The 19,885-nt window shown below is 34.9% G+C and overlaps 1 protein-coding gene and 1 non-coding gene across 9 annotated transcripts in view; both read right to left on the reverse strand.

Moving 5' to 3' along the window:
* The window catches only part of TENM3 (teneurin transmembrane protein 3), a 1,405,686-nt gene that overhangs the window by 499,331 nt on the left and 886,470 nt on the right, over positions 1-19,885 (reverse strand). For all 8 annotated transcript variants that reach the window (XM_077144566.1, XM_077144565.1, XM_077144570.1 and 5 more), the window contains one exon: positions 14,221-14,499. In XM_077144566.1, coding sequence (XP_077000681.1) covers positions 14,221-14,499 — 279 coding nt within the window. The remainder of the gene's footprint in view (positions 1-14,220; positions 14,500-19,885) is intronic.
* On the reverse strand, positions 10,437-10,543 carry LOC143670077 (U6 spliceosomal RNA). The gene has a single exon (XR_013169258.1). It is a non-coding gene; the product is annotated as a U6 spliceosomal RNA (small nuclear RNA).

Below are 19,885 nucleotides of genomic sequence, written 5' to 3' on the forward strand. Positions count from 1 at the left end.
AGAATAGGTAGTATATCACAATGGATTTTGATTGCAGACAGTAGCTTCACACCCTGGCTTTGTCATTTAGTATGTGTGACATGATCAAGGTACATAGAGTCTCTAAACCTTAGTTTTTTCCCTCTGTGTTAAAGAGACAATACAAAACTCAGAAGGTGGTTGTAAAGATTAATTACAATAAGCGCTCAATAAAAAACAATTATCTTTCTCTGTCCTACCTCTCTCTACCAACATCATCTACTCTGCCATTTGGATTCTGACATAATGATTCTTGTAAAGAACAACAACCTTCACATCTCAAATCCTTAGCAATTATCTTTTGAAAGTTCACTGCTACCAAATGACTATTTTCAAAATGCTACTGTACTGTAAAGAGCACTTTCTGTGGGAAGTCAAAGGATTTTGGAGAAAATGCAAACTTTTCCATGAAATAATGTCCCCAATGTCTTAGTAGCAGAACCAGAATTGGTTGGAGATGACTTTTGTGGGTGAAAATTTCTAATTAAAATAGATAAGAAATGCATCTCATGGAAAGGGTCAATCTAAGCTCAGTTCTGTCTGGCATTTTTTCATGAAAAGACATCTTTTCTTTTTTTCAATTTTCTAATTGAGAGCTGACAACTATTAATGAGTTATATATTCAGTAAAAACTACCTGAAATCTGGGGAAAGTAACTAGAACTCATGGGTATAGATGGACAACATTCTAATCATATAAAGTACTAACTTTAGCCTCTAAACAGATCCCTGTTCATCAACTTTTTTCCCTTTGGAGATCAATTTCAGGATAGAAAGATGAAAACTATGGCAACACTTTTAGGACACATTGTAGCCTAGCCCCTCTGATCTCTGAGCTAGCCTCTTGACAATTTGAGATAAAATAGAAAGTACATCCAAGCTGCTAATAGTGAAACCAGGACGTTAACCTCTAGACCTTTACAGATGCAACTGTTGACAGTCAGAGCTACTGGAATTTAAGTCCTTTGTCTTTGGAGTACCTGTGTGCCCTAAGTGTCAGGGCATCTGCTGCATCTTTAACAAGCCACCTACAAAATGTAACCAGCCTGACTTAAAATTCTAATCCCAGAAGTAAGACCAGAGAGATAAGGGGTATCTAATTTACTTTCAGTAACCCTACACCCTGCTTTTCTACACCAACCTGACACAGACTGAGTTCTTACCAAGGGAATTCCAACGGGAAGTGTGTTACTAGCAAAACCCTCATTATGGCTGCAGTAAAGAGAAATACAAAGTCAACAGTACAGAAAATGTTTTTATGCAGTGATTGTTTCGAGATCTGGCAGGAATCACTAAGGCTCATACTCTAGTCGTAACTTAGTGCCCCTTAGGGTATTGGAGTATATGTAAGCTAACTGGAATATCATGACCTGGACTTCTGGTAGGAGACTGAATGATAACTGAATGCTCAATTCTAAAGGATGACTTAAGAAACAGGGAGAGATAATTTCTTCTATTCTGTGTCTGAACTAGACCTACTATTGTTCACTGTCCATCTTGTTCTCTAATAAAACCATTATATATTCCCTTAAAACCACATTTAATTTTTGCTTTAACATCATTCACGTAGTGTATACTATTTCACAAACTGCAGATAAACTATTCTGTACTGTGATTTTATGTAATTGTGCAGATGACAGGTCTATGTGAACTATTTTTCCATGACCATTCCTTTTGTTCCATCACAGCAACATTTTTTCTCAGGTTCCATACTCATAAGCTTTGAGTCATCTTGGGGTCCTTACTCTGCTCTTTTTGCCAGGGCACCCTGTCGATACCGCTTTAACTTTTGTTTTCCTCTCTATTCACAATTGCACCTTCCTGGTTCATATGGGGCCTTGAATCAGCAGGTTGAGTTCAACAAGTCCGTCCATCATGTCTCAGGTCTGCTTGAGGACAGACTGGACAGGCACTACCCTCAGAGAAAATCTCAGATCTTTCAGCATGACGTTTCCAGTTCTCTATAAGTGGATTCCATTTAACTGTCAATTTTAGCTTCTACTGCTTCCTAAGAGGCTTCTTCCAGATTGAGTGGCCTTTAGTTTTCCTCAAGTTGTTCCCCTTGTAAGCCTGTACCACTCTTCTGCGGCACTTAACCATATTTGCACCACCCTTCAAAATCCTGTTCAAATTCTATCAATGCTGCAAAAATCTTTTATGCATCTTTATAACATGCAGTTTAGTCATATATTTCATCTAGTTGCTTTGTCTTCTAATTATTTCTTATTTGCAAGGTTCTGTCTCCAAGTCTACAGGCTTCACAGCAAAAATATATTTTATTCTTTAAAATATCTCTCAAATATTTAATAGAAGGATGCTCCAAAATCTATGCTTAATAAATCCCGACTTTTTGTAGGATTGATGCTTTATTTTTTAATCAAAAGGAGATCTAGATAACTGCTTCTGACATAATATATAACTTTGGTAACATATTTCAGTTCCTTTTTGTACTACACATTTTTTGCAATACCTATTTACCACATATTAAACTATTAATGGCTATGTATTCTTGAAGATATTTCTTTTAGCTATCATTTTTAATCTATCAGAATCTACTAAAGCTGAATTTATCTCAAAATTATTTCTACAAAATATTTCATAAATCTTATCCCACTTCTTGGCAAATATTTTAACAGCATAAATTTTTACTGCTGAAATTTAAATGGATTAGTATATATACTACATATGAAACAACTCTTAATTAAATTAAATATTTACAAAAGTGAACTGTATGAAGTAAATAAATTGAAATCCTTACACAACACACTACATAAGTAAATTTCAGACTTCAGTATTTTAAAAAGAAAGCCATAGGAAAAGAGGAGGAAAATGTAAATGAGTATTTGCTCTAGAGGTAAAAATCAATATTTCCAAGCGTAAGAGGAGCCACAAATAAATAATATTGATTTGACTACACTTAAAAGTTTCTTAAAAATTCTATCGACCATTTCTTAAAAAAATTCAAACTGAGAAAAATATTTACAAAAAGATTAAGATCTTAATATTTTCAAATAAACAAATGATTAAGATCCTTATTATGTAAAAAGCACTCAAAGTTAAGAAAAAAAAAAACATCCATCCTTCATTTTTCCCAACATACCAAGGATTGCTTGAAAGAGATCACCTCCCATGGCTACTATCACCACTTTAAATTTTTTTATTTATTCAGTAAAGATATATAAAATGAACTCATCACTCTGAGTTAAACTAAATACTGATGTTCCCAGACCCTAGAATCACTAGTAAGGAATGCACAGTGGTTTAAGAAAGGCAGTATCCTGCAGGAACTCAGCAACACAACCCTGGGCTACACCCCAGTTTCTCAGTACTTGGATTTGTATCACCATCTATGAAGAACCTACTCGAATGTCTATAAGCAGAAGCCCTGCATGTAAGGAGGTGTTTATAAATATTAGATTCTCCAGTCAATGTCCTGGTGTCCTTGAATTTCATTCCTGCCTTCAGCTTCCTCATGTCCTGGAAAACCTATTTCTTCATATACTTTAATAGAAGTATGCACAAAGGGCATGAAATGGCAATTCGCACACACAAAAAAGAAATACAAATGGTATCCACATACATGAAAATATATTTAACCTATTAATCACATAAATATAAACTACAACAGTAAGTTACTAAGCTTCATCTTTCAAACTACCAAAAGTTTAAGGCATGGCAACACTCATCGGTGTCAATGGTTTACAGAAAAAGGCAATTTTAAATACTGCTGGTGGGGATAAAAATTAATACAAGCTTTTTCTGCAGGGCACTTTGACAGGGTGTATCAAAAGCCTTAAAACCATACATACCCTTTGGCTCTGAAATTCCACTTCCAGGAACTTGTCCTAAGTTAATAACAGATGAAGGGGCACATATTTAACCACTTGGAGAGTCATTACAACATAACTTATACTTTTTGAAATCCAAACAACTTAGAATCCAAAGTAGTGGATAAGTTAAATAAATTATGATAAAATATAGCATGAAAAATTGTTAATTTTAGGTCAAAACAGACATTTGCAAATTTTATTTTTTAAAAAAAGAAAACACACACATACAGATAAAGAATAAAAGTGTAAATACCAAAACAGAAGCTAGCTAATATTTTTCATTTGTTTCTCTGTGTTGTCTAATGCACATATGATGCTACATAAAAGAGAGAAACTAAGGGCATGAATTTAAATATTCATAATGCTTTATTTTTAAATTCATTTGATCTAAATTTCCACTTTTATCATGTCTATTATACCTCCTCATTTTATTTGTTATTTAGAAAATACAATATAAATGACGCTTATTTGCTTTAAAAAGTCTAACGATTACTCGAAATTCATTGTAATAGATTCATTTAAACTAGTTGGTTTCCCTATAGGCACACTCTGCATGCTGTCACCTATATAGAGATAGCCGAGTCACAAGAAACAAAACACAGCCCATTATAAAAGAATGTTTTATACTTGTTTCTGCAGCAACTGACATTTGATTCAAGCACTTTCAAATCCCCTAGGAATCTCCATCTGCTGTATGTCAAAATATTAAGGTCTTTCTTTGTAAACTTTAACACCCCTATATAAACCGGTTAGAAGGATAAGCCTACTTCCTGCTGATTATTTTGATATTAACCAGTTTAGTCCGAATAATCATTTCGCAAAGTCACATATTTCCAGAATTTGCAAGATGCCCATAATAACTGCCATTTCTGGCTTTTTTGTAGCCCTTTCCATTACTCTCAGACATGTCACTTGAGTAAGTTTTTGGTACCCTTTTGTACCAAATTTTTTTGTTGTTAATTTTTTTTTATGTTAACATTTTCTAGTGCCTCTAGTGAGTTCTTATATTAAAGATCTGGATCTAATTATATAATTTTATGTTTGTGAGGATACATTTTGTTCTTAAGCAAGAATACATTTGATAGAGCTAGGGAAAACCCCGAGTCATTTATGAAAGTGGAAATACCTATTTTCTGGTCATTCAATTAATACTTAGGGCAAAGATTTTAATATTCACATACATATACATTTATCCATACACACATATATGCATATACATAGATATATATACATATCATACAAACACACAAATCAAGGGTCACATTATGGAAATAGAATATCAAAGTTGGATAAGAATCTCCTTTCCCCCAAATCGTTTGATGACATGAACTCTAAATTTCATTAAATATCATCAATTTTTACTACACTGATTTGAAATATGTTATGATTTTTAGCAATATTAGAAATGTACCTTTGTTTAGTAAATCTTTTCTATAGCCATCACCAAACTAAAAATGTACACAAAGTTGTAAGATGAAAAGCACCTTAAAAGATGAAAAGTTTTGAGGAATTCACATTTATATAAAGATCTTATGTACCAAGGGTCACTCTGTGGTGACCCCTCAGAGGTCAAGCCCTAGTCACACTCTTCCCCTTAATATCCCCTGCTTCAATCTTCTCCTTATTGTACTGCTCCTTTCATTTCCTTAAAAAGATGCTGAAATGCCTTCCATTACAAAATTACGCCTGGCTTTATAATCCCCAGGAGATAACTGGCTAGCTCTGGCCTTTCTTTCTGTCCATTTCTCAACTCACTGCGATTTGACCACCACACCTACCACTCCACAGAAATTAGCACCTTCTATTCTGATTCAAAGCACGTGTTTGGCCCTGAACTTGTTAGACTTTTGGAAGTTTTGCTGATCATGCGCCCCTTTAAACTGTCTCTCTATTGTAAATCGATATTTGGTTTTCTCTGTGCCTCTATGGAATGGTAACTCTTTGTTTCTTTCATTGGTGCTTCTTCTAAACCCTTTCATTAAACATTGGTGAACTCAGAACTCTATCTTCAATCTTCTTCTTTTTCACTCTATTTTCTTGTGTGGGGGGGGTTAATTCTGCCTCATGGCTTCAACTGCAATCATATAGTTACATGAAGTTATACTTTGAAACAAAATCCTATATGAATTTCTTACATATATATATACATATATATATACATACACACACATACACTCACATATATAATTGCTGGATAAGTTACTTAACTTTCACGTCCCATAAACACTTCCAACATGTCCTTATCTTTACTAACTTTAACACGAAAAATGTCCTTTAATCTCCAACTTGGATTATATCATCATTCACCCAGCCTTCCGTGTTAGAGCAGAGAGCCTTTTTAAACTTCTTCCTCTCCTCACCCTATACAATCAATTAATCACCAAGTCCTGATCACTCCCTTTCCTCCCTGGTTCTTGGTTCAAACTTTTATCTTGTCGCGCTTTGATCATTTTAATGCTTCCTAATTGGTCAATCTACTTCCAAGTTTGATTTCTAAGTCCATTACTTATTCATCCAACAAAAACTTAATTTCCATGTTCAGTCATTGGGTAAGATAGGCACAGACACAATGGTGAAATGAACCTTACTCCCTCATAGGAAGGACAGCCAACATTCAACGCAGCTTATTGGGTACTTTATAAATTGGAAATATGACCATAATACTTCTGTGCACTAAACTCCCTCAGGGTCTCTCCATTACCTCCATGAAAAAGTGCAAATTCCTTACCTTCACCTAAAAGGCTCTTAAAGCAATATGGTCTGGGGCTACTTGCCCAGCCTCAATTCTCAGGACTTCATCTACACACACCCTGTATTCCAGGCATCAACAATGTGTGCTTTCCAGAATACACTTCCTTTGCATTTTCTCCTCTTACTGCTTTGCCTATGTCTTGAATCTCTACACATCCTTCAAGCTTATGTTCAAAAGTCACCTCTCTCCTTTATGAAGCACGACCTCCTCTCGTGCTCCTGTTCTGTTAGCAATAATCTGCTATATGTTGACAATGATTTTTTATATTCTGTTGCATTAACACTTTGTTAAAATATAGTCGCAACTTTACTTGCACATTTGCCTGTTCTGTGAATTTCTAGAGGTCAGGGACTATATCTTACTCATTTTGCATTTCCAGCACCTAGTATAATACCCAGCATTTATTATTCATTGAATGAAGAAGCAGCTGATATACAAAATAAGAAATCAACTCAATAAATCCAACCCTAATTTTATTAAATTTTATGTCTCTTTGTAACTTAAATAATACTATTAAAGTAAAGGTAATGTTCTTTAGATATTTTTGATGGTCCTCTTGTCATGTTTATATGTATTTGTATCCATTTTAATATACATTCAAAGAGCGTTTACATTTACTTTATACACAGCCTATTCATTATGAAAAAACCATCTCAAGTCAACCAATAAATCTAAGAACAATTTAATATAGTGAAAATATCATTCAAAGGACTCAGTAAATAATGTATAAGATTTTCACATATAAACTAGCATACTCTTTATGTATATAATGTTTAACAGAATCATTATGACTTGAATAGAATATTCTTAAATAACACCAAAAAAAGTTAGTTGCTCTCCAAACACTTGAATACCCTCAGAATGGCAAATAAACTAAGGTTCTATGCCTTTAATACTTATCTTATCTATTTCAGTGATAATTACATCAATAAACCTGATTCAGCATTCGCTGCTGCTCAATTCATTAATTAAAACTATTTTACTGCTACCACTGTGACTTTTCAAGGATATGAAAAACACATTTGAAAATCAAAATAGCATGCATCATCAGTTTTGATGTGTGCATTGTATGCTTTGTTTTGATTTTAACTCTAAAATTAAAAGAACAGTTAGAATTTAAACAGAAATAGCATACATTCCATTTACTTTGAACAAAAATACTGAGAAGACAAATGTAATAGATACTACTGTATTAATGTAAAGAGTAACAAATTCCAAGTTTTCACAAAATTCCTCTTAGAATGTTAAAATATATGTATACATATAAATACTCACAATAATAACAACAATAATAGTGAATTTTACATTCTTTTTAATTCTTAGCTTCATAATATTGAGTTAAAAATATTTAGAGATTGTGCTCGAGTGACTTGAACATATCCATGAAGTGAATACAGTTTCTCTTTAAATGAAATATGCAAGCTTTTGCCTAAAGAATGACAAGTTCCTATCAGTGTGCACATAGCAAGGCAATGTAATTATTTTTATATATTAGTAACTATTAACTATATTTGGCAGAGCAGCGCTTTAATCCAGAGCTTGATTTAGTAAGCACACCGACATATTACTTTTGCTACGTTTGACATCCCAGAGCACCTAAAACATAAAATATAATTTACAACAGCAGAACATGCCAGAATTGACCGTTACATGCCAGAAGAGGGGCCAGAATAGAATTTATATTCAATCTACAGTTTAGTGTGCATAATAGAATCTCATAAAATCAGAATAACACTGAAATACTCTTTATTTCTCACAGCAACACAATTCTACCTCATTCTTATAAGTGGTTTCCAAAGTAGGGTGAAAAGTACATGGATAAAGTTGAAGGAATAGAATTAGGCCAAGTTAGGTGAAAAACAGTAATAATAATAATAATAATAATAACAAATGTCCCTTCAAATTATCTTCAGAAAATATAAATATCCCCTTTGTGAAAAGAGCCAGTAGAGAAACGATATATGTGTTGTTGCTGGAAACTTCACAAGTATGTGACCCAACAAGATACTCCAATGCCACTTGCAGTTTTTCCCAAACTTGAGAATTTAATTGGTAACAGGATAGCTCTAAGTCCTTCCATTTCTTCTCACCTATATGCAGTTGCTCAGAAAGTGAAGAAATCACACCGCCTGCTTTTCCAGAGAACATTTCTGTCTGGCATGGTAATTTGGATTGCAAAATAACCAAAGCTCTGTTGAGAGAACGATGTAAATGGTATCTCTACAATAGCTTATCAAATTTGTTTACGGCGAATACCTTTTTCCTTTTAACGTACATTAAGTCAGTGTTTAGACTTCATCTATCTACAGAGAAGGTAAATTTTTTAAACACTATTTTGAAGGACAAGAAAATTGGTTCCTTGAAATCTGTTTTATCTGTGCAAAGCAAGTAATCTATTATACTTAAAAATATTATACTTTAATGTTAGATCCCCTTTGTTAGCCAAATAAGCCCTTAATACTCAAGTATCATGCACAATTAGTGAAGCATTAGCGGGGTCCTACAACAGGTGGATTGCTAATACCTCAGGTGAGAAATAAAGTCTTCTGGGAATGATTTATTTTATTGTGTGAACTGACTGAGCATCAGTTAAACTGCCTTTTAATTGACTTGCTGTCTAAGTAACATGCCTTTGAGGGAAATACCTCTTTTGAAATTTCCCTTGGCCAGGAGGGGAAGGAGCAAGCTGATGTCTTTGAAGTCTATAGCCATTGGACTAATTATCAGCACCGTTCAATGCAAACACATTTAATTACAGTAAATTAAAAAGGATATGAGATTTTGGAGGAAAATAAGAGTCAACAAATAGTGAAAGAAATTCCAGACTATGCAAATTACCAGTGCCTTTTCTTTAGGAGACCGTTAGTTCTCTCTCCTCTTGCCAAAAGTACAAATACTTGACTAATGCATAGGGAAGGGAAGAAAGAGGTGGCGAGTGGTTGAAGGAAGGGACGTTTATTGTGGGCCAAACTATGTAGGTATTCGATATTGTGCTTCAGACTTAATATTCACAACCACTTAAGAGAGAAAGATCATTTTCTACCTATTGCAAAGGATAATAAGAACACACACTTATTTGGAATTCACTAGATGCCAAGCACTGTTCTAAGCACATGATACACACAAACTCATCCAAACCTAATGCCAGCACGATGAGGGCTTTATACTACTTATTATTATCTCTATTTTACCAGATAGGAAATGGAAGCACAGGAAGGTTAAGGGACTTGCCCAAGGCTGCACAGCTAAGTGGTGGTGTTGCCAACTCAAAGCCTCGTGGTCTGCCTCCAGACAAGCCGCTCCCATGCCTGCCATCATCTCGTGGAGGCTTTCGAGGTCCAAATCATGAGAGAAGTAGAAAAGGAGGGCCAACTCCTCCAGTCCAACTAAAACCAAAGACCATCTCTTTCCAAGAGGTGCTAAGAGATCAAGGAGATGGAGAAGGAGCAAGATGAGGGACTCAAGTAGGAACACCATGTCTCTGGAACTAGCAGTGCAACTGATGGCCTAACAGACAGAGACAGCAGCTCTGGGTAATTCTGGAGGAAACAGTCTTAGGAGTTGGATGAAATGATTACAACCCTGTCCAGCGTGACTCTGAATCCAGATGTCATGATGCTGGATGACAGCAGATAATATATGCACAGCTCCTTCTAGGAAATGATACACATGCAGATATTCTGAAAGCTTAGAGGTTGATGTTTTGAGAAGAGCCCTTTACTCCTGAGATTTAAACATATCTTTGGAATAGAGACCAGAAAACTGGCAAAGCTACATAATGGGAATTTAGCCAGAAGTCTTTTTATTTTAGATGGTTTAATTATTTTTCAGACAAACAAAACTATGGAACGCTTCACGAATTTGCGTGTCACCCTTGCACAGGGGCCATGCTAATCTTCTCTGTATCGTCCCAATTTTAGTATATGTGCTACCGAAGTGAGCATGCCAGAAGTCTTTTAACAACACATCAGGGACAGAGAGGAAAGATGTCTAAAAACATCCAAAGCATGCGGATAGTTTTACCTTTGATTACGGATCCCATCGCATTTATTTTGTCATCTTTTAACAGCCTTTTAGAAACTGTGTTAATGGGTGGTCACAAATCACTGCCCTTCCAATATTTGCTTTAGTGCATGGTGGCTGGCTTAGAACAACGACGACAACCACAAAACTCATGTGTGAAGAAAGGACTTGCTCCCAAAGCCTTAATTTGGAAAAAAGATTAACATTCTGAATTCCATATGAAACTCAGCATACTATTACAAAATGGTCTAAAAATGCTTTTTAACTTCAAATTGCCATGGTTGGTGAAGAGTTAGTTTTGCAAAATAATAAATTTTATCACTTATTTTGAATCTCTGCTAACAGGGAGATGTGTGACAAGGTCCGAATGTTCTTTTGCTCTCGTGGGATGCACAGGCCATCAAAATTTCATTAGCCTCACAGCAGTTCTCGCGCCCTCTTCACTTGAACTGTTGGCCTCTTTATCAATAAATAAATGAAGTCTAATCCCTTTTAGTAACCATACTCTTCTTTGAAGTTTAACTAGAACATCCTGCCCTCTGCTTGCATAATTTTACAAATGTTGAATATATTTTCTTTTCTGGGGAAAACAGTCTTATTCACAGTTATTTAGAATGACAAAAAACAGTCGATGAAAACTCCCATGTTATACTGATTGAAAGCAAATCAATGTTTTCCTAAATTGTTTTCATTTGGCTAGTTATTTTACTCATGTCCTTCTCGTTTCGACCCCTAGTGATATATTAGAACTTAAAAGGACACATCTCATGAACGCAATTAGACTATGAAATAATCGGGGAACAAAAGGAAAATATAACTGCAAAATCGATTGTCTTTCAAACCTAGAGCATTTAAAAATACCTGAGAGGTAAGAATTAACAATTTTGGTAGGTTTATATTTGAAATACTTGACTAGAAATAGTAATAATATTAAAAATATGTAATAGCTTTAAACACACGGTTTATAAAGATGTTATAAGAAACTGTGTATGACTGCCACTTTTAATTTTTACTGTAACCCAGCTTAAAGAGAAAAAAAACCATGATTTTTCATATCAGGAAAAAAAATCATGTTTAGTTCCACATTTCAAAACTATAAGAACTGCTAAATACCTCAGAAAATGGTTTCCCTAGATCTTAATGTAATAAATTACTTTAAATGGAATCTTGTTCCTTCTCACTAATCACTGAAATTTTAGAACAAATAAATTAATCTGAAATACTCCGATGGACTAACATATAAAAAATATGAAATAGTCTGTATTCATTAAGAGATCATATCCATTTTATTTATTCCTCTTCTGTTCTCTTATTGACCTTATTGGGATTCTTTGACCATCAAAGTGTTGTTTAAAAAAACAAACACAACCAAACCTTGGAAAGAGAGTGAACACAAATTTAAGTCATCATTTGGCCCAGTTCAACAAACATTGCTTTTGACACTTTATACTCTTAACTTGCTGACCTGTTTACTCTCAGCAAATGCTACCAAATGTTCTGGATTTTGAGACAAGGCCCTTGATACTATTTCCCTGTCTGTCTTTATTCGGCTTCATAACAACCACTTGGAAGACTGAAAGAGTTCAAATTTTTCTTTTCTTGACATCACTCTGAGAACAAGGTCTCTGAGATCCCTGCGGAAACGAGCTGCTCCTCTAGCTAACAGTAATCCAAGCAAATGGAGAAAGGCAGAGGTATGGGAAACTCACACGAGTTCTCCACTCAACCATTTGGATATTATATGCCGTTAAGTAAAAGTTATAATGTTTTATTTTTTAATAATCTTGTATTTTCTGAAAAGAAAAAATAAATGGCATTTGTTTTGGGCATTCACTGAAATGGTTTTAGAAGATATATAATTAGGAAACCAATAAAATTTATGTATATTCTACCAATACAAATAAACTTGTTATTAGAGAGAGAAAAACACCACAAAGCGTTTGGGTAAAAAAGAGCAAGACGACCCGAAGTGAAACAACCTGCAGATATGCAGATAATCAAAACTGAATGCATTATCCCGCTGCTTTCTCCCCTTTTCCTTTCTATAATCATTATAAATTTCATCACGTATTTTAGGAAACTCAAATGCCAAATGCAACATTTGAATATCACCGTTGTACCTGCAATCGCTCAATGAGTATCATGTGTGAATGGACAGGAAGCAATGTTTATACCATTTACATATTTGAGGTTAGTGACTTCCGAATCCCTTATGAAAACTGATATAAACACAGGATTTACTGAGGTGAATGGATTAACTGAGGGAAATGTTGGTAGTCTGATTTCAAGGCTTATTTTATTGGTAAGAATGGCCCTTATTTGCAGTTCTGAGTGAAGAACTGACACCTCCAAAATGAAGATATTAAGTGCATAGTATTAATTGATTTTTACTTAGGTGTAATGCACTAATGTATTCTAAATAAGATAAATTATTTTAGTTGGTTTAAATAAGACCTTTTCATGAATAGAAAGGAAACAATTAATAAACATTGGGAAACATCAGATACTTCTTCATATTGTAACTTAACTAAAATAGAAAACTAATAGTAAATCTGCTTTCTCATTATAAAGCAAAGCCTACAGAGTTGCTGAATAAATAAGAAAAGTGAAATACCATTAGTGAAACAACATGTTTCCTTTCAAACATCATACAATTCTTCCATTTTAATCTTCTCTTTACTTTTTGGTGTCATACGTGCATAGCATTAATAATTAGACTGAACTAGCAATTGCACTGTTAATAATAAATGCCAAAGGAGAAATGTTTTGTTATTGACTGTGTGTTACACTGATGTTGCAATTCTGCCTAGAAGCAACACTGCCTAAAAATTAAGTTTTCTTTTAAGATTATTGCATATAAAATATTCTGCTTTTCATTCCCCTCCACTGGGAACAGAAAAAAAAAGTGCCAATAATTTATAAAGACAGTTTTTTCTTATACTCTGTAAAGCTACTACTCAGATTTCCAAAAATCCATTTTTATGTGGGTATATAGATTTAACAGCATAGTAACCCAGTTCCCAAAACCCATCAAAGACCACACTCCAACCTTTACTAAGATTTCAGGTGCTCTCATCAACCAGTAAGTTTAAAGTGTGATCAAACGTGTTTTAATCGCTTGAGCCTTGTTAATAAACTATTATGTGTGCTCACTCATGCATTCTCAGATTCTGCAGCTTCTTTGAGAAATCTCCAAGAGGAATCTACAAAGACATCTTCCGTTGTAAGCTGGCTCTGGGGTAAAGTTTATCACCACTTGCTTTGCTACTCCATAGAGGATTACAGAAGCCACGGTCCTAGATAAGTCAAAGCTAATCTTTTTTTATTGTTATATACACAATTCAACTGTTTTCCAAAACTAGAGCTAACTTATCCTAGACCACCTGTATAATTTAACAATCTGATTTCAAATACTGATTTTTTTCCCCTGGGAAAAAAAAGCGCATTATTCAAGGACATTTCTTAAGTTTTAACGCCTTAAAACAAAAGCAAGGAAAGAAGAAAGGGCAGAAGGAAGGAGGGAAAACATGCCCCATAGTCCACCCAAGCAGACAGAAGCACTGAATGCCAACATTATAAATCAAAGACTGAGACTTACCGTTCTCACTGTCCGACTTGTTTTCGTGCTCCGTATCTGTCAGGGTGAGGGCCGAGTTGGACCGACTTGACAGGCAGGAGCTGCGGCCTGATTTGACCCCCCTGCCCCACAGTCTCATGGCATGCTCTGGGGACATCACTGCTTCATTTTCAGTATCAGCATCTGACCCTGCACTGATTGAGTAACCTCTGTGGGGGAGCCCCATTTCCGCACAAAATGCCAGTCCTCTTCGAGTTGCTGGTTCACAAACTCCTAACTGCCTTAGGGTAAAATTCTGTCCTAATTAGGGGGAAAAAAAGATAACAACTAGTGAGTACATGTTTAGGTTTTTGTTTTGTTTTTTTTTTTATATATATATAAAGAAAATTCCCTTAAAAATAAACATTCTAGCATTTAGGCTTTTGGCTATCGGCACCAGGTATTTATATTTACTTTGTTTGGGTACAATTATGGGTGGAGAGTCCACCCTTGCCTTCACACATATCCCAGCTTAGAGCTCCTTTGTCAACTGTTTAAGCCCATAAGCACCTCCAGAGATGGACAAGTAAAGGAGCAAAGACCACAGAAAGTAAGAGTAACCTTACATTCAATCCAAAGAAATGTTTAGCTATCAATGATAGAATTAGTTTAGCTGACTTGTGAAGCAATAGTGAGAATTATTTCCTGTGAACTGATTCCAGTCTTAAACAATAGTACTTTCCCATCCAGATGTCACTTTGAAATAGAAGAGATTTCCTTCAAGGATAATAAGTTACTCATTAAGTAGGAACAGGGGCTTGGTCAGTCTTTATTATAGATTTCCACCTTAACTTCTCAATCAAAATAAACATGTACCACTAAATCGATGTAAATGTACTAAGAAATGATGAATATGCAATTATGTGATGATATTAAGAATTACTGATTATATATGTAGAATGGAATGATTTCTAAATGTTTTGTTTGTTAATTTTTTTAATAAAAAATAAAAAATTAAAAAATTAAACATGTACCATATGTACGTGTGTGTGTACACGCAGATTCTGGAGTAAAACATTTTGAAAAACTGCAGCACATTTTGGATCTCTTGGGCTTTCTAGTTTTTTGTTTTTTTTTTTCTTTAATAAACACCTGGAAACATCTGCACTGATCAAAGTTAATCGATTTTTGCAAATAAGGTGTACTCTAAAAATAAAGTGGGGGTATTGTATATTTAAAAATTAATGACAAAACCAAGTTCCCTGAAAAATAAATGGCCATGAACCCTGCAGGCCCTTACTAATAAATTGAGCATAATAAAACTCATGACACTGCAATAATTTAAAGGAAAAGTGTTTTAAGCATGTGACACTTAAAAATAACTGCTATTATTAATGACTTTTCCAATCCTGTATTTATTCTTGAAATTTCACATATGTTTTATGATACTATGGATGCAAAGAGAAAAATGTTTGCTTGTAGGATGCATTTCTATGGCTCTTCTATCTCTTGTCAACATGGTAGAGTCTGAGGTGTAGGCCTCAGCTAGAATTCAAATACATGTAAAGAATAAGGATACAAAGACTGATTTAAATGCTACCACATTATCATCAAACTGTCTAAGAGTACTTAGTGTAGGTATCACTCATAGTTTTCATTTTCCTATTTCAAACCATAAATTTTTATATAAAAATTTTATATAAAAATAATTTATTTCCTTTAACTATGAACATTTTAGCATTAATTGACTGCAATGAGAAATAATATGCAATATATTTTTAAAAGAGTATGCTATAAACTGTTTGTAATAAAGAAATATTCTGAATCTTCTAGGATATTAAGTAAATATATATGCACATTATTGTAAATATTTGGTTGTGAAGACATTAGCATCCTCCAGCCCTCAAAACATTTCAACTAATGTGCTTAATTGCTTTATTGCTGTGATCATATCAGAAGTTGGAATCAGCTTTATCTCAGTCAGACTTCCAAATGGATTCTGACAATGACACTCATAAATAATGAAAATCAGTTGCTATAATTAGTGACAGATCAAACTGTGCATATCAGAGAGATATGACTAAGTATCTGAACCAAAAAGTACGTCAAAAGAAAAAAAAAAAGGAGGTAACAAAAAGAAAATAAAAGAGGGGAACAAAGGTAAAAAGGACCCGCTGAACAGCGAGGAAGCTGGCAAGTACGTTGAGGTGAGACAAAGTGCTGTAAATAATTTTAAATGGATTACTGTACGGAATACTATAAGAGCAAATTCAAACAGAGTCAATGTCATCATGGACGGTTAAAGGAATAGCTTTGGAAAAACTGACTCGTGTTATTTAAACATCAAGGTTAAAATAGGGGGAGGGCAAAAACAGGGTCTAAGCAGTTCAATATTACCACCAAATATGCTGATTTTCCAAAATAAGAATAATACAAAATAATGTTTAGAACGTGAAAATTAAATAATAAGACCTTCTTTCATCCCTAGGCATCTTTCCTCCATTTGAGAATAAAAAGAGAGAAGTTTAAAGACAGTAAGAAATCCTTTTCTAACCTCTGAGATGTAACTTGAAATATTTTTCATATTATTGGCTTTTCACACTATTAACATCATGATGTAAAAACCTATGAGGTGAAGGAAAGCAGAAAGTTGCCACATTTATTATTTGTTATCCAGGTATGTAAATACAGTTCAGATTGCAACTAAATATCTAGCACAGGATCCCTGCAAATTGATACATGCTTCCCAAACTCCATAAACATTGACCTTCTAAAGTCAATGTCTCACAAGGATTCAAAACTCTTATGAAACCCAAGCTAGAAAGCGCACATAATAGGAAGAATCCGTGTTAGATTTCCTCCTTGAAATAAAAAGTTTGCTTTTGTATCCACTAGCTAAGAATGCTACCTTTGGTCTCACAAGACCTTGATTAAAGCCACTTATTAGCTCTGATCAAATCACTTCATCACTCTTGGGTTTTTTTCATCTCTCAGGGCTGTCATGACTTTTCCAAGAGGTGGTTTATGTAAATGTAACTGTCATAAAGAAGGGTCAAGTGAGAGAATGGCTTAAAAAATAAACACCTTATCAAATATAATCAAGAATCATATAGTAATGTATACATTGAGGAAGGGGAGGGAATCATTCTCAAATTGTTTTAGAATAGACATATCACCACCAAGCTGACTTTTATTGCAGGAATTGCCTTCATTCACAAATCTCTCTCCCCCAGACCTGCCTCAGTCCTGCAAATTCTACCACTGGCAATTCCCCACTTTGGTTAGGCATGTGAGCTTTTAGGAATTCCTTGTTTTTATGCACACACCCTTGGGGAGACCTATTTGTTAAACAAGATGAGTTAGTCAATTAAATTATTTCCCACAATTTTTAGCGATGTTTAACAAGATGATCTATACTTATGGAAAACAGATATAGTTTTGACAAATTCAAGGAAGAAAGGTTTCTAATAGGGAGGAGAGACGGCTGACTGAGGTACCAGAGAGGAGAGCTGGAGTGAAGTGGGGTTTATGAAAGGAAGCGTTTAAGGCAATATAGAAATGTGGACAGAGAAAGGCAGGCAAAGACAACTAAACTGCTCCTTTGGAACCAGCCTAATCACTTGACAATCCTGCTTAAGCTCAGCTGTGGCATCAACATGAAAGAGATGCAGATATATTTTCTTCTTATTTTTCACAGTTTCCGCCAACTGTAAAAGCCAGGAGTTCTTCACTGTGGTTCCACCACTATTATCTTAATTTCTTCATCTGCCCTTTGCATTCTTTACATCAATTCCATTTAGCTAAGGCTGATGGGCTGGGTATTTATCTCCTGGACATTCAATTTTGGTAAACTTGATCTACATGGTTATCAACCAAGTTCCCACTACAATTGGAAAAAAGTACTTAAACGGTAAGTTGTAGCAAGAATAAAGCACACCTGGGGATGGAATTCATTGTGATTAAAAGGAGAGGTCAGCTTGGCATTGTGATTTTGACACTCATAAATCTGAAAAGTCACAAAGGAAAAACTGAAGAACACAACCTAGGCATTTTGTGTTATTAGAAAAAAAAAGCTCACATTTAAAAAAATGAGTGAAGGTATGTGACAAACTAGAGAGGATTATATAAGAACAAATACATTAATGAAGTACCATTATAGCACACGTACCCTTTAATATAAGAAGCAGATTGGAAAAAATTGGGTTAGAAATAGGGCGACTGGGCATTTTTCTCTCATACTATCTATAACATAATCAAACCAGGGAGGGAGTTTTCAAAATTACAATGCAGAGAAATGATCATCAATAGTCAAGACATCCACTATCTCTTGCATGAGGTTAAAAGAAAAAGACTCTACATGTGTGGCCAGGTGCATAGTTAGAGGAGGTGACTAGAGCACCCAGAGTGCAGGGATGGGGTCCAATACGTGGGCTGTGATGTTCTCTCCCTCTAATGTCTAGATTTCTGCTTTGGTGCAAGTCTCCCCACCCCCTTTGTTTCTGCTGCTGTTGTTGTTCCTTTGTTTAATTCCCATATCATATAATTCACTCATTTAAAGTGCATTTAATGATTTTTAGCACATTCACTGAGTTGGGCGATCATCACCACATCAATTTTTAAACATTTTCATCACCCCAGCAGAAATCCTGCACCCTCTAGCTGGCATCCCCATGTTCTCCAGACTCCATCCCTCACCTGCCCCCCTTCCCCAACCCCATCCCAAGGCAACCAATAATCTACTTTTTGCCTCTACAGGTTTACCTATTCTGGACATTTCTGATTAATATAAACGAGATCATATACGTTTTTTGTGTGTCTGAATTCTTCCACTCAGAATAATGTTTTCAAGGCTCATCTGTGTTGTTGCGTGTGACAGTACTTCATTCCTTTTTATGGATGAATAACATTCCATTGTATGGATAGACCACATTTTATTTCTCCATTCATTGGTTGATAGACATATGTGTTGTTTGTATTTTTTGGCTATCATGAATAATGTTGCTACAAACATTCAAGTACAAGTTTTTGTGTAGACATACGTTTTCATTTCTTTTGGACAGACGCCTAGGAGAGGAATTGCTGGGTCATATGATAACTCTATGTTTTACCTTTTGAGGAACTGAGAGAATGTCTTTCAAAGATGTGGCATCATTTTACATTCCCATGAATAGTATATGAGGATTCCAATATTACCACATCCTTGCCAACACTTGCTATTATCTGTTGGTTCTCTTTGCAGGTGGGCCTGGAGTTTTGCAACAGGGACAGCAACACAGACCACTGGTATTGAAATATGGGGGACGAACTAAGAAAACTGTTCTCCTCAAAAGTAGCTGATTATATGGGTCTGTTATATAAATTTACTTTTACTTTATTCTAGCATTTTTCTTTGCCTCTTATTATGCTTCTTTATTCCATCACAGCCCACGTATTGGACCCCATCCCTGCACTCTGGGTGCTCTAGTCACCTCCTCTAACTATGCACCTGGCCACGCATGTAGAGTCTTTTTCTTTTAACCTCATGCAAGAGATAGTGGATGTCTTGACTATTGATGATCATTTCTCTGCATTGTAATTTTGAAAACTCCCTCCCTGGTTTGATTATGTTATAGATAGTATGAGAGAAAAATGCCCAGTTGCCCTATTTCTAACCCAAGGAATAAAGAAGCATAACGAAATTTATTCATTAAAAAATGTTTTTCAATTC

This window comes from Tamandua tetradactyla, chromosome 26, assembly GCF_023851605.1.
Source record: "Tamandua tetradactyla isolate mTamTet1 chromosome 26, mTamTet1.pri, whole genome shotgun sequence".
In the NCBI taxonomy this organism is placed as follows: domain Eukaryota; kingdom Metazoa; phylum Chordata; class Mammalia; order Pilosa; family Myrmecophagidae; genus Tamandua; species Tamandua tetradactyla.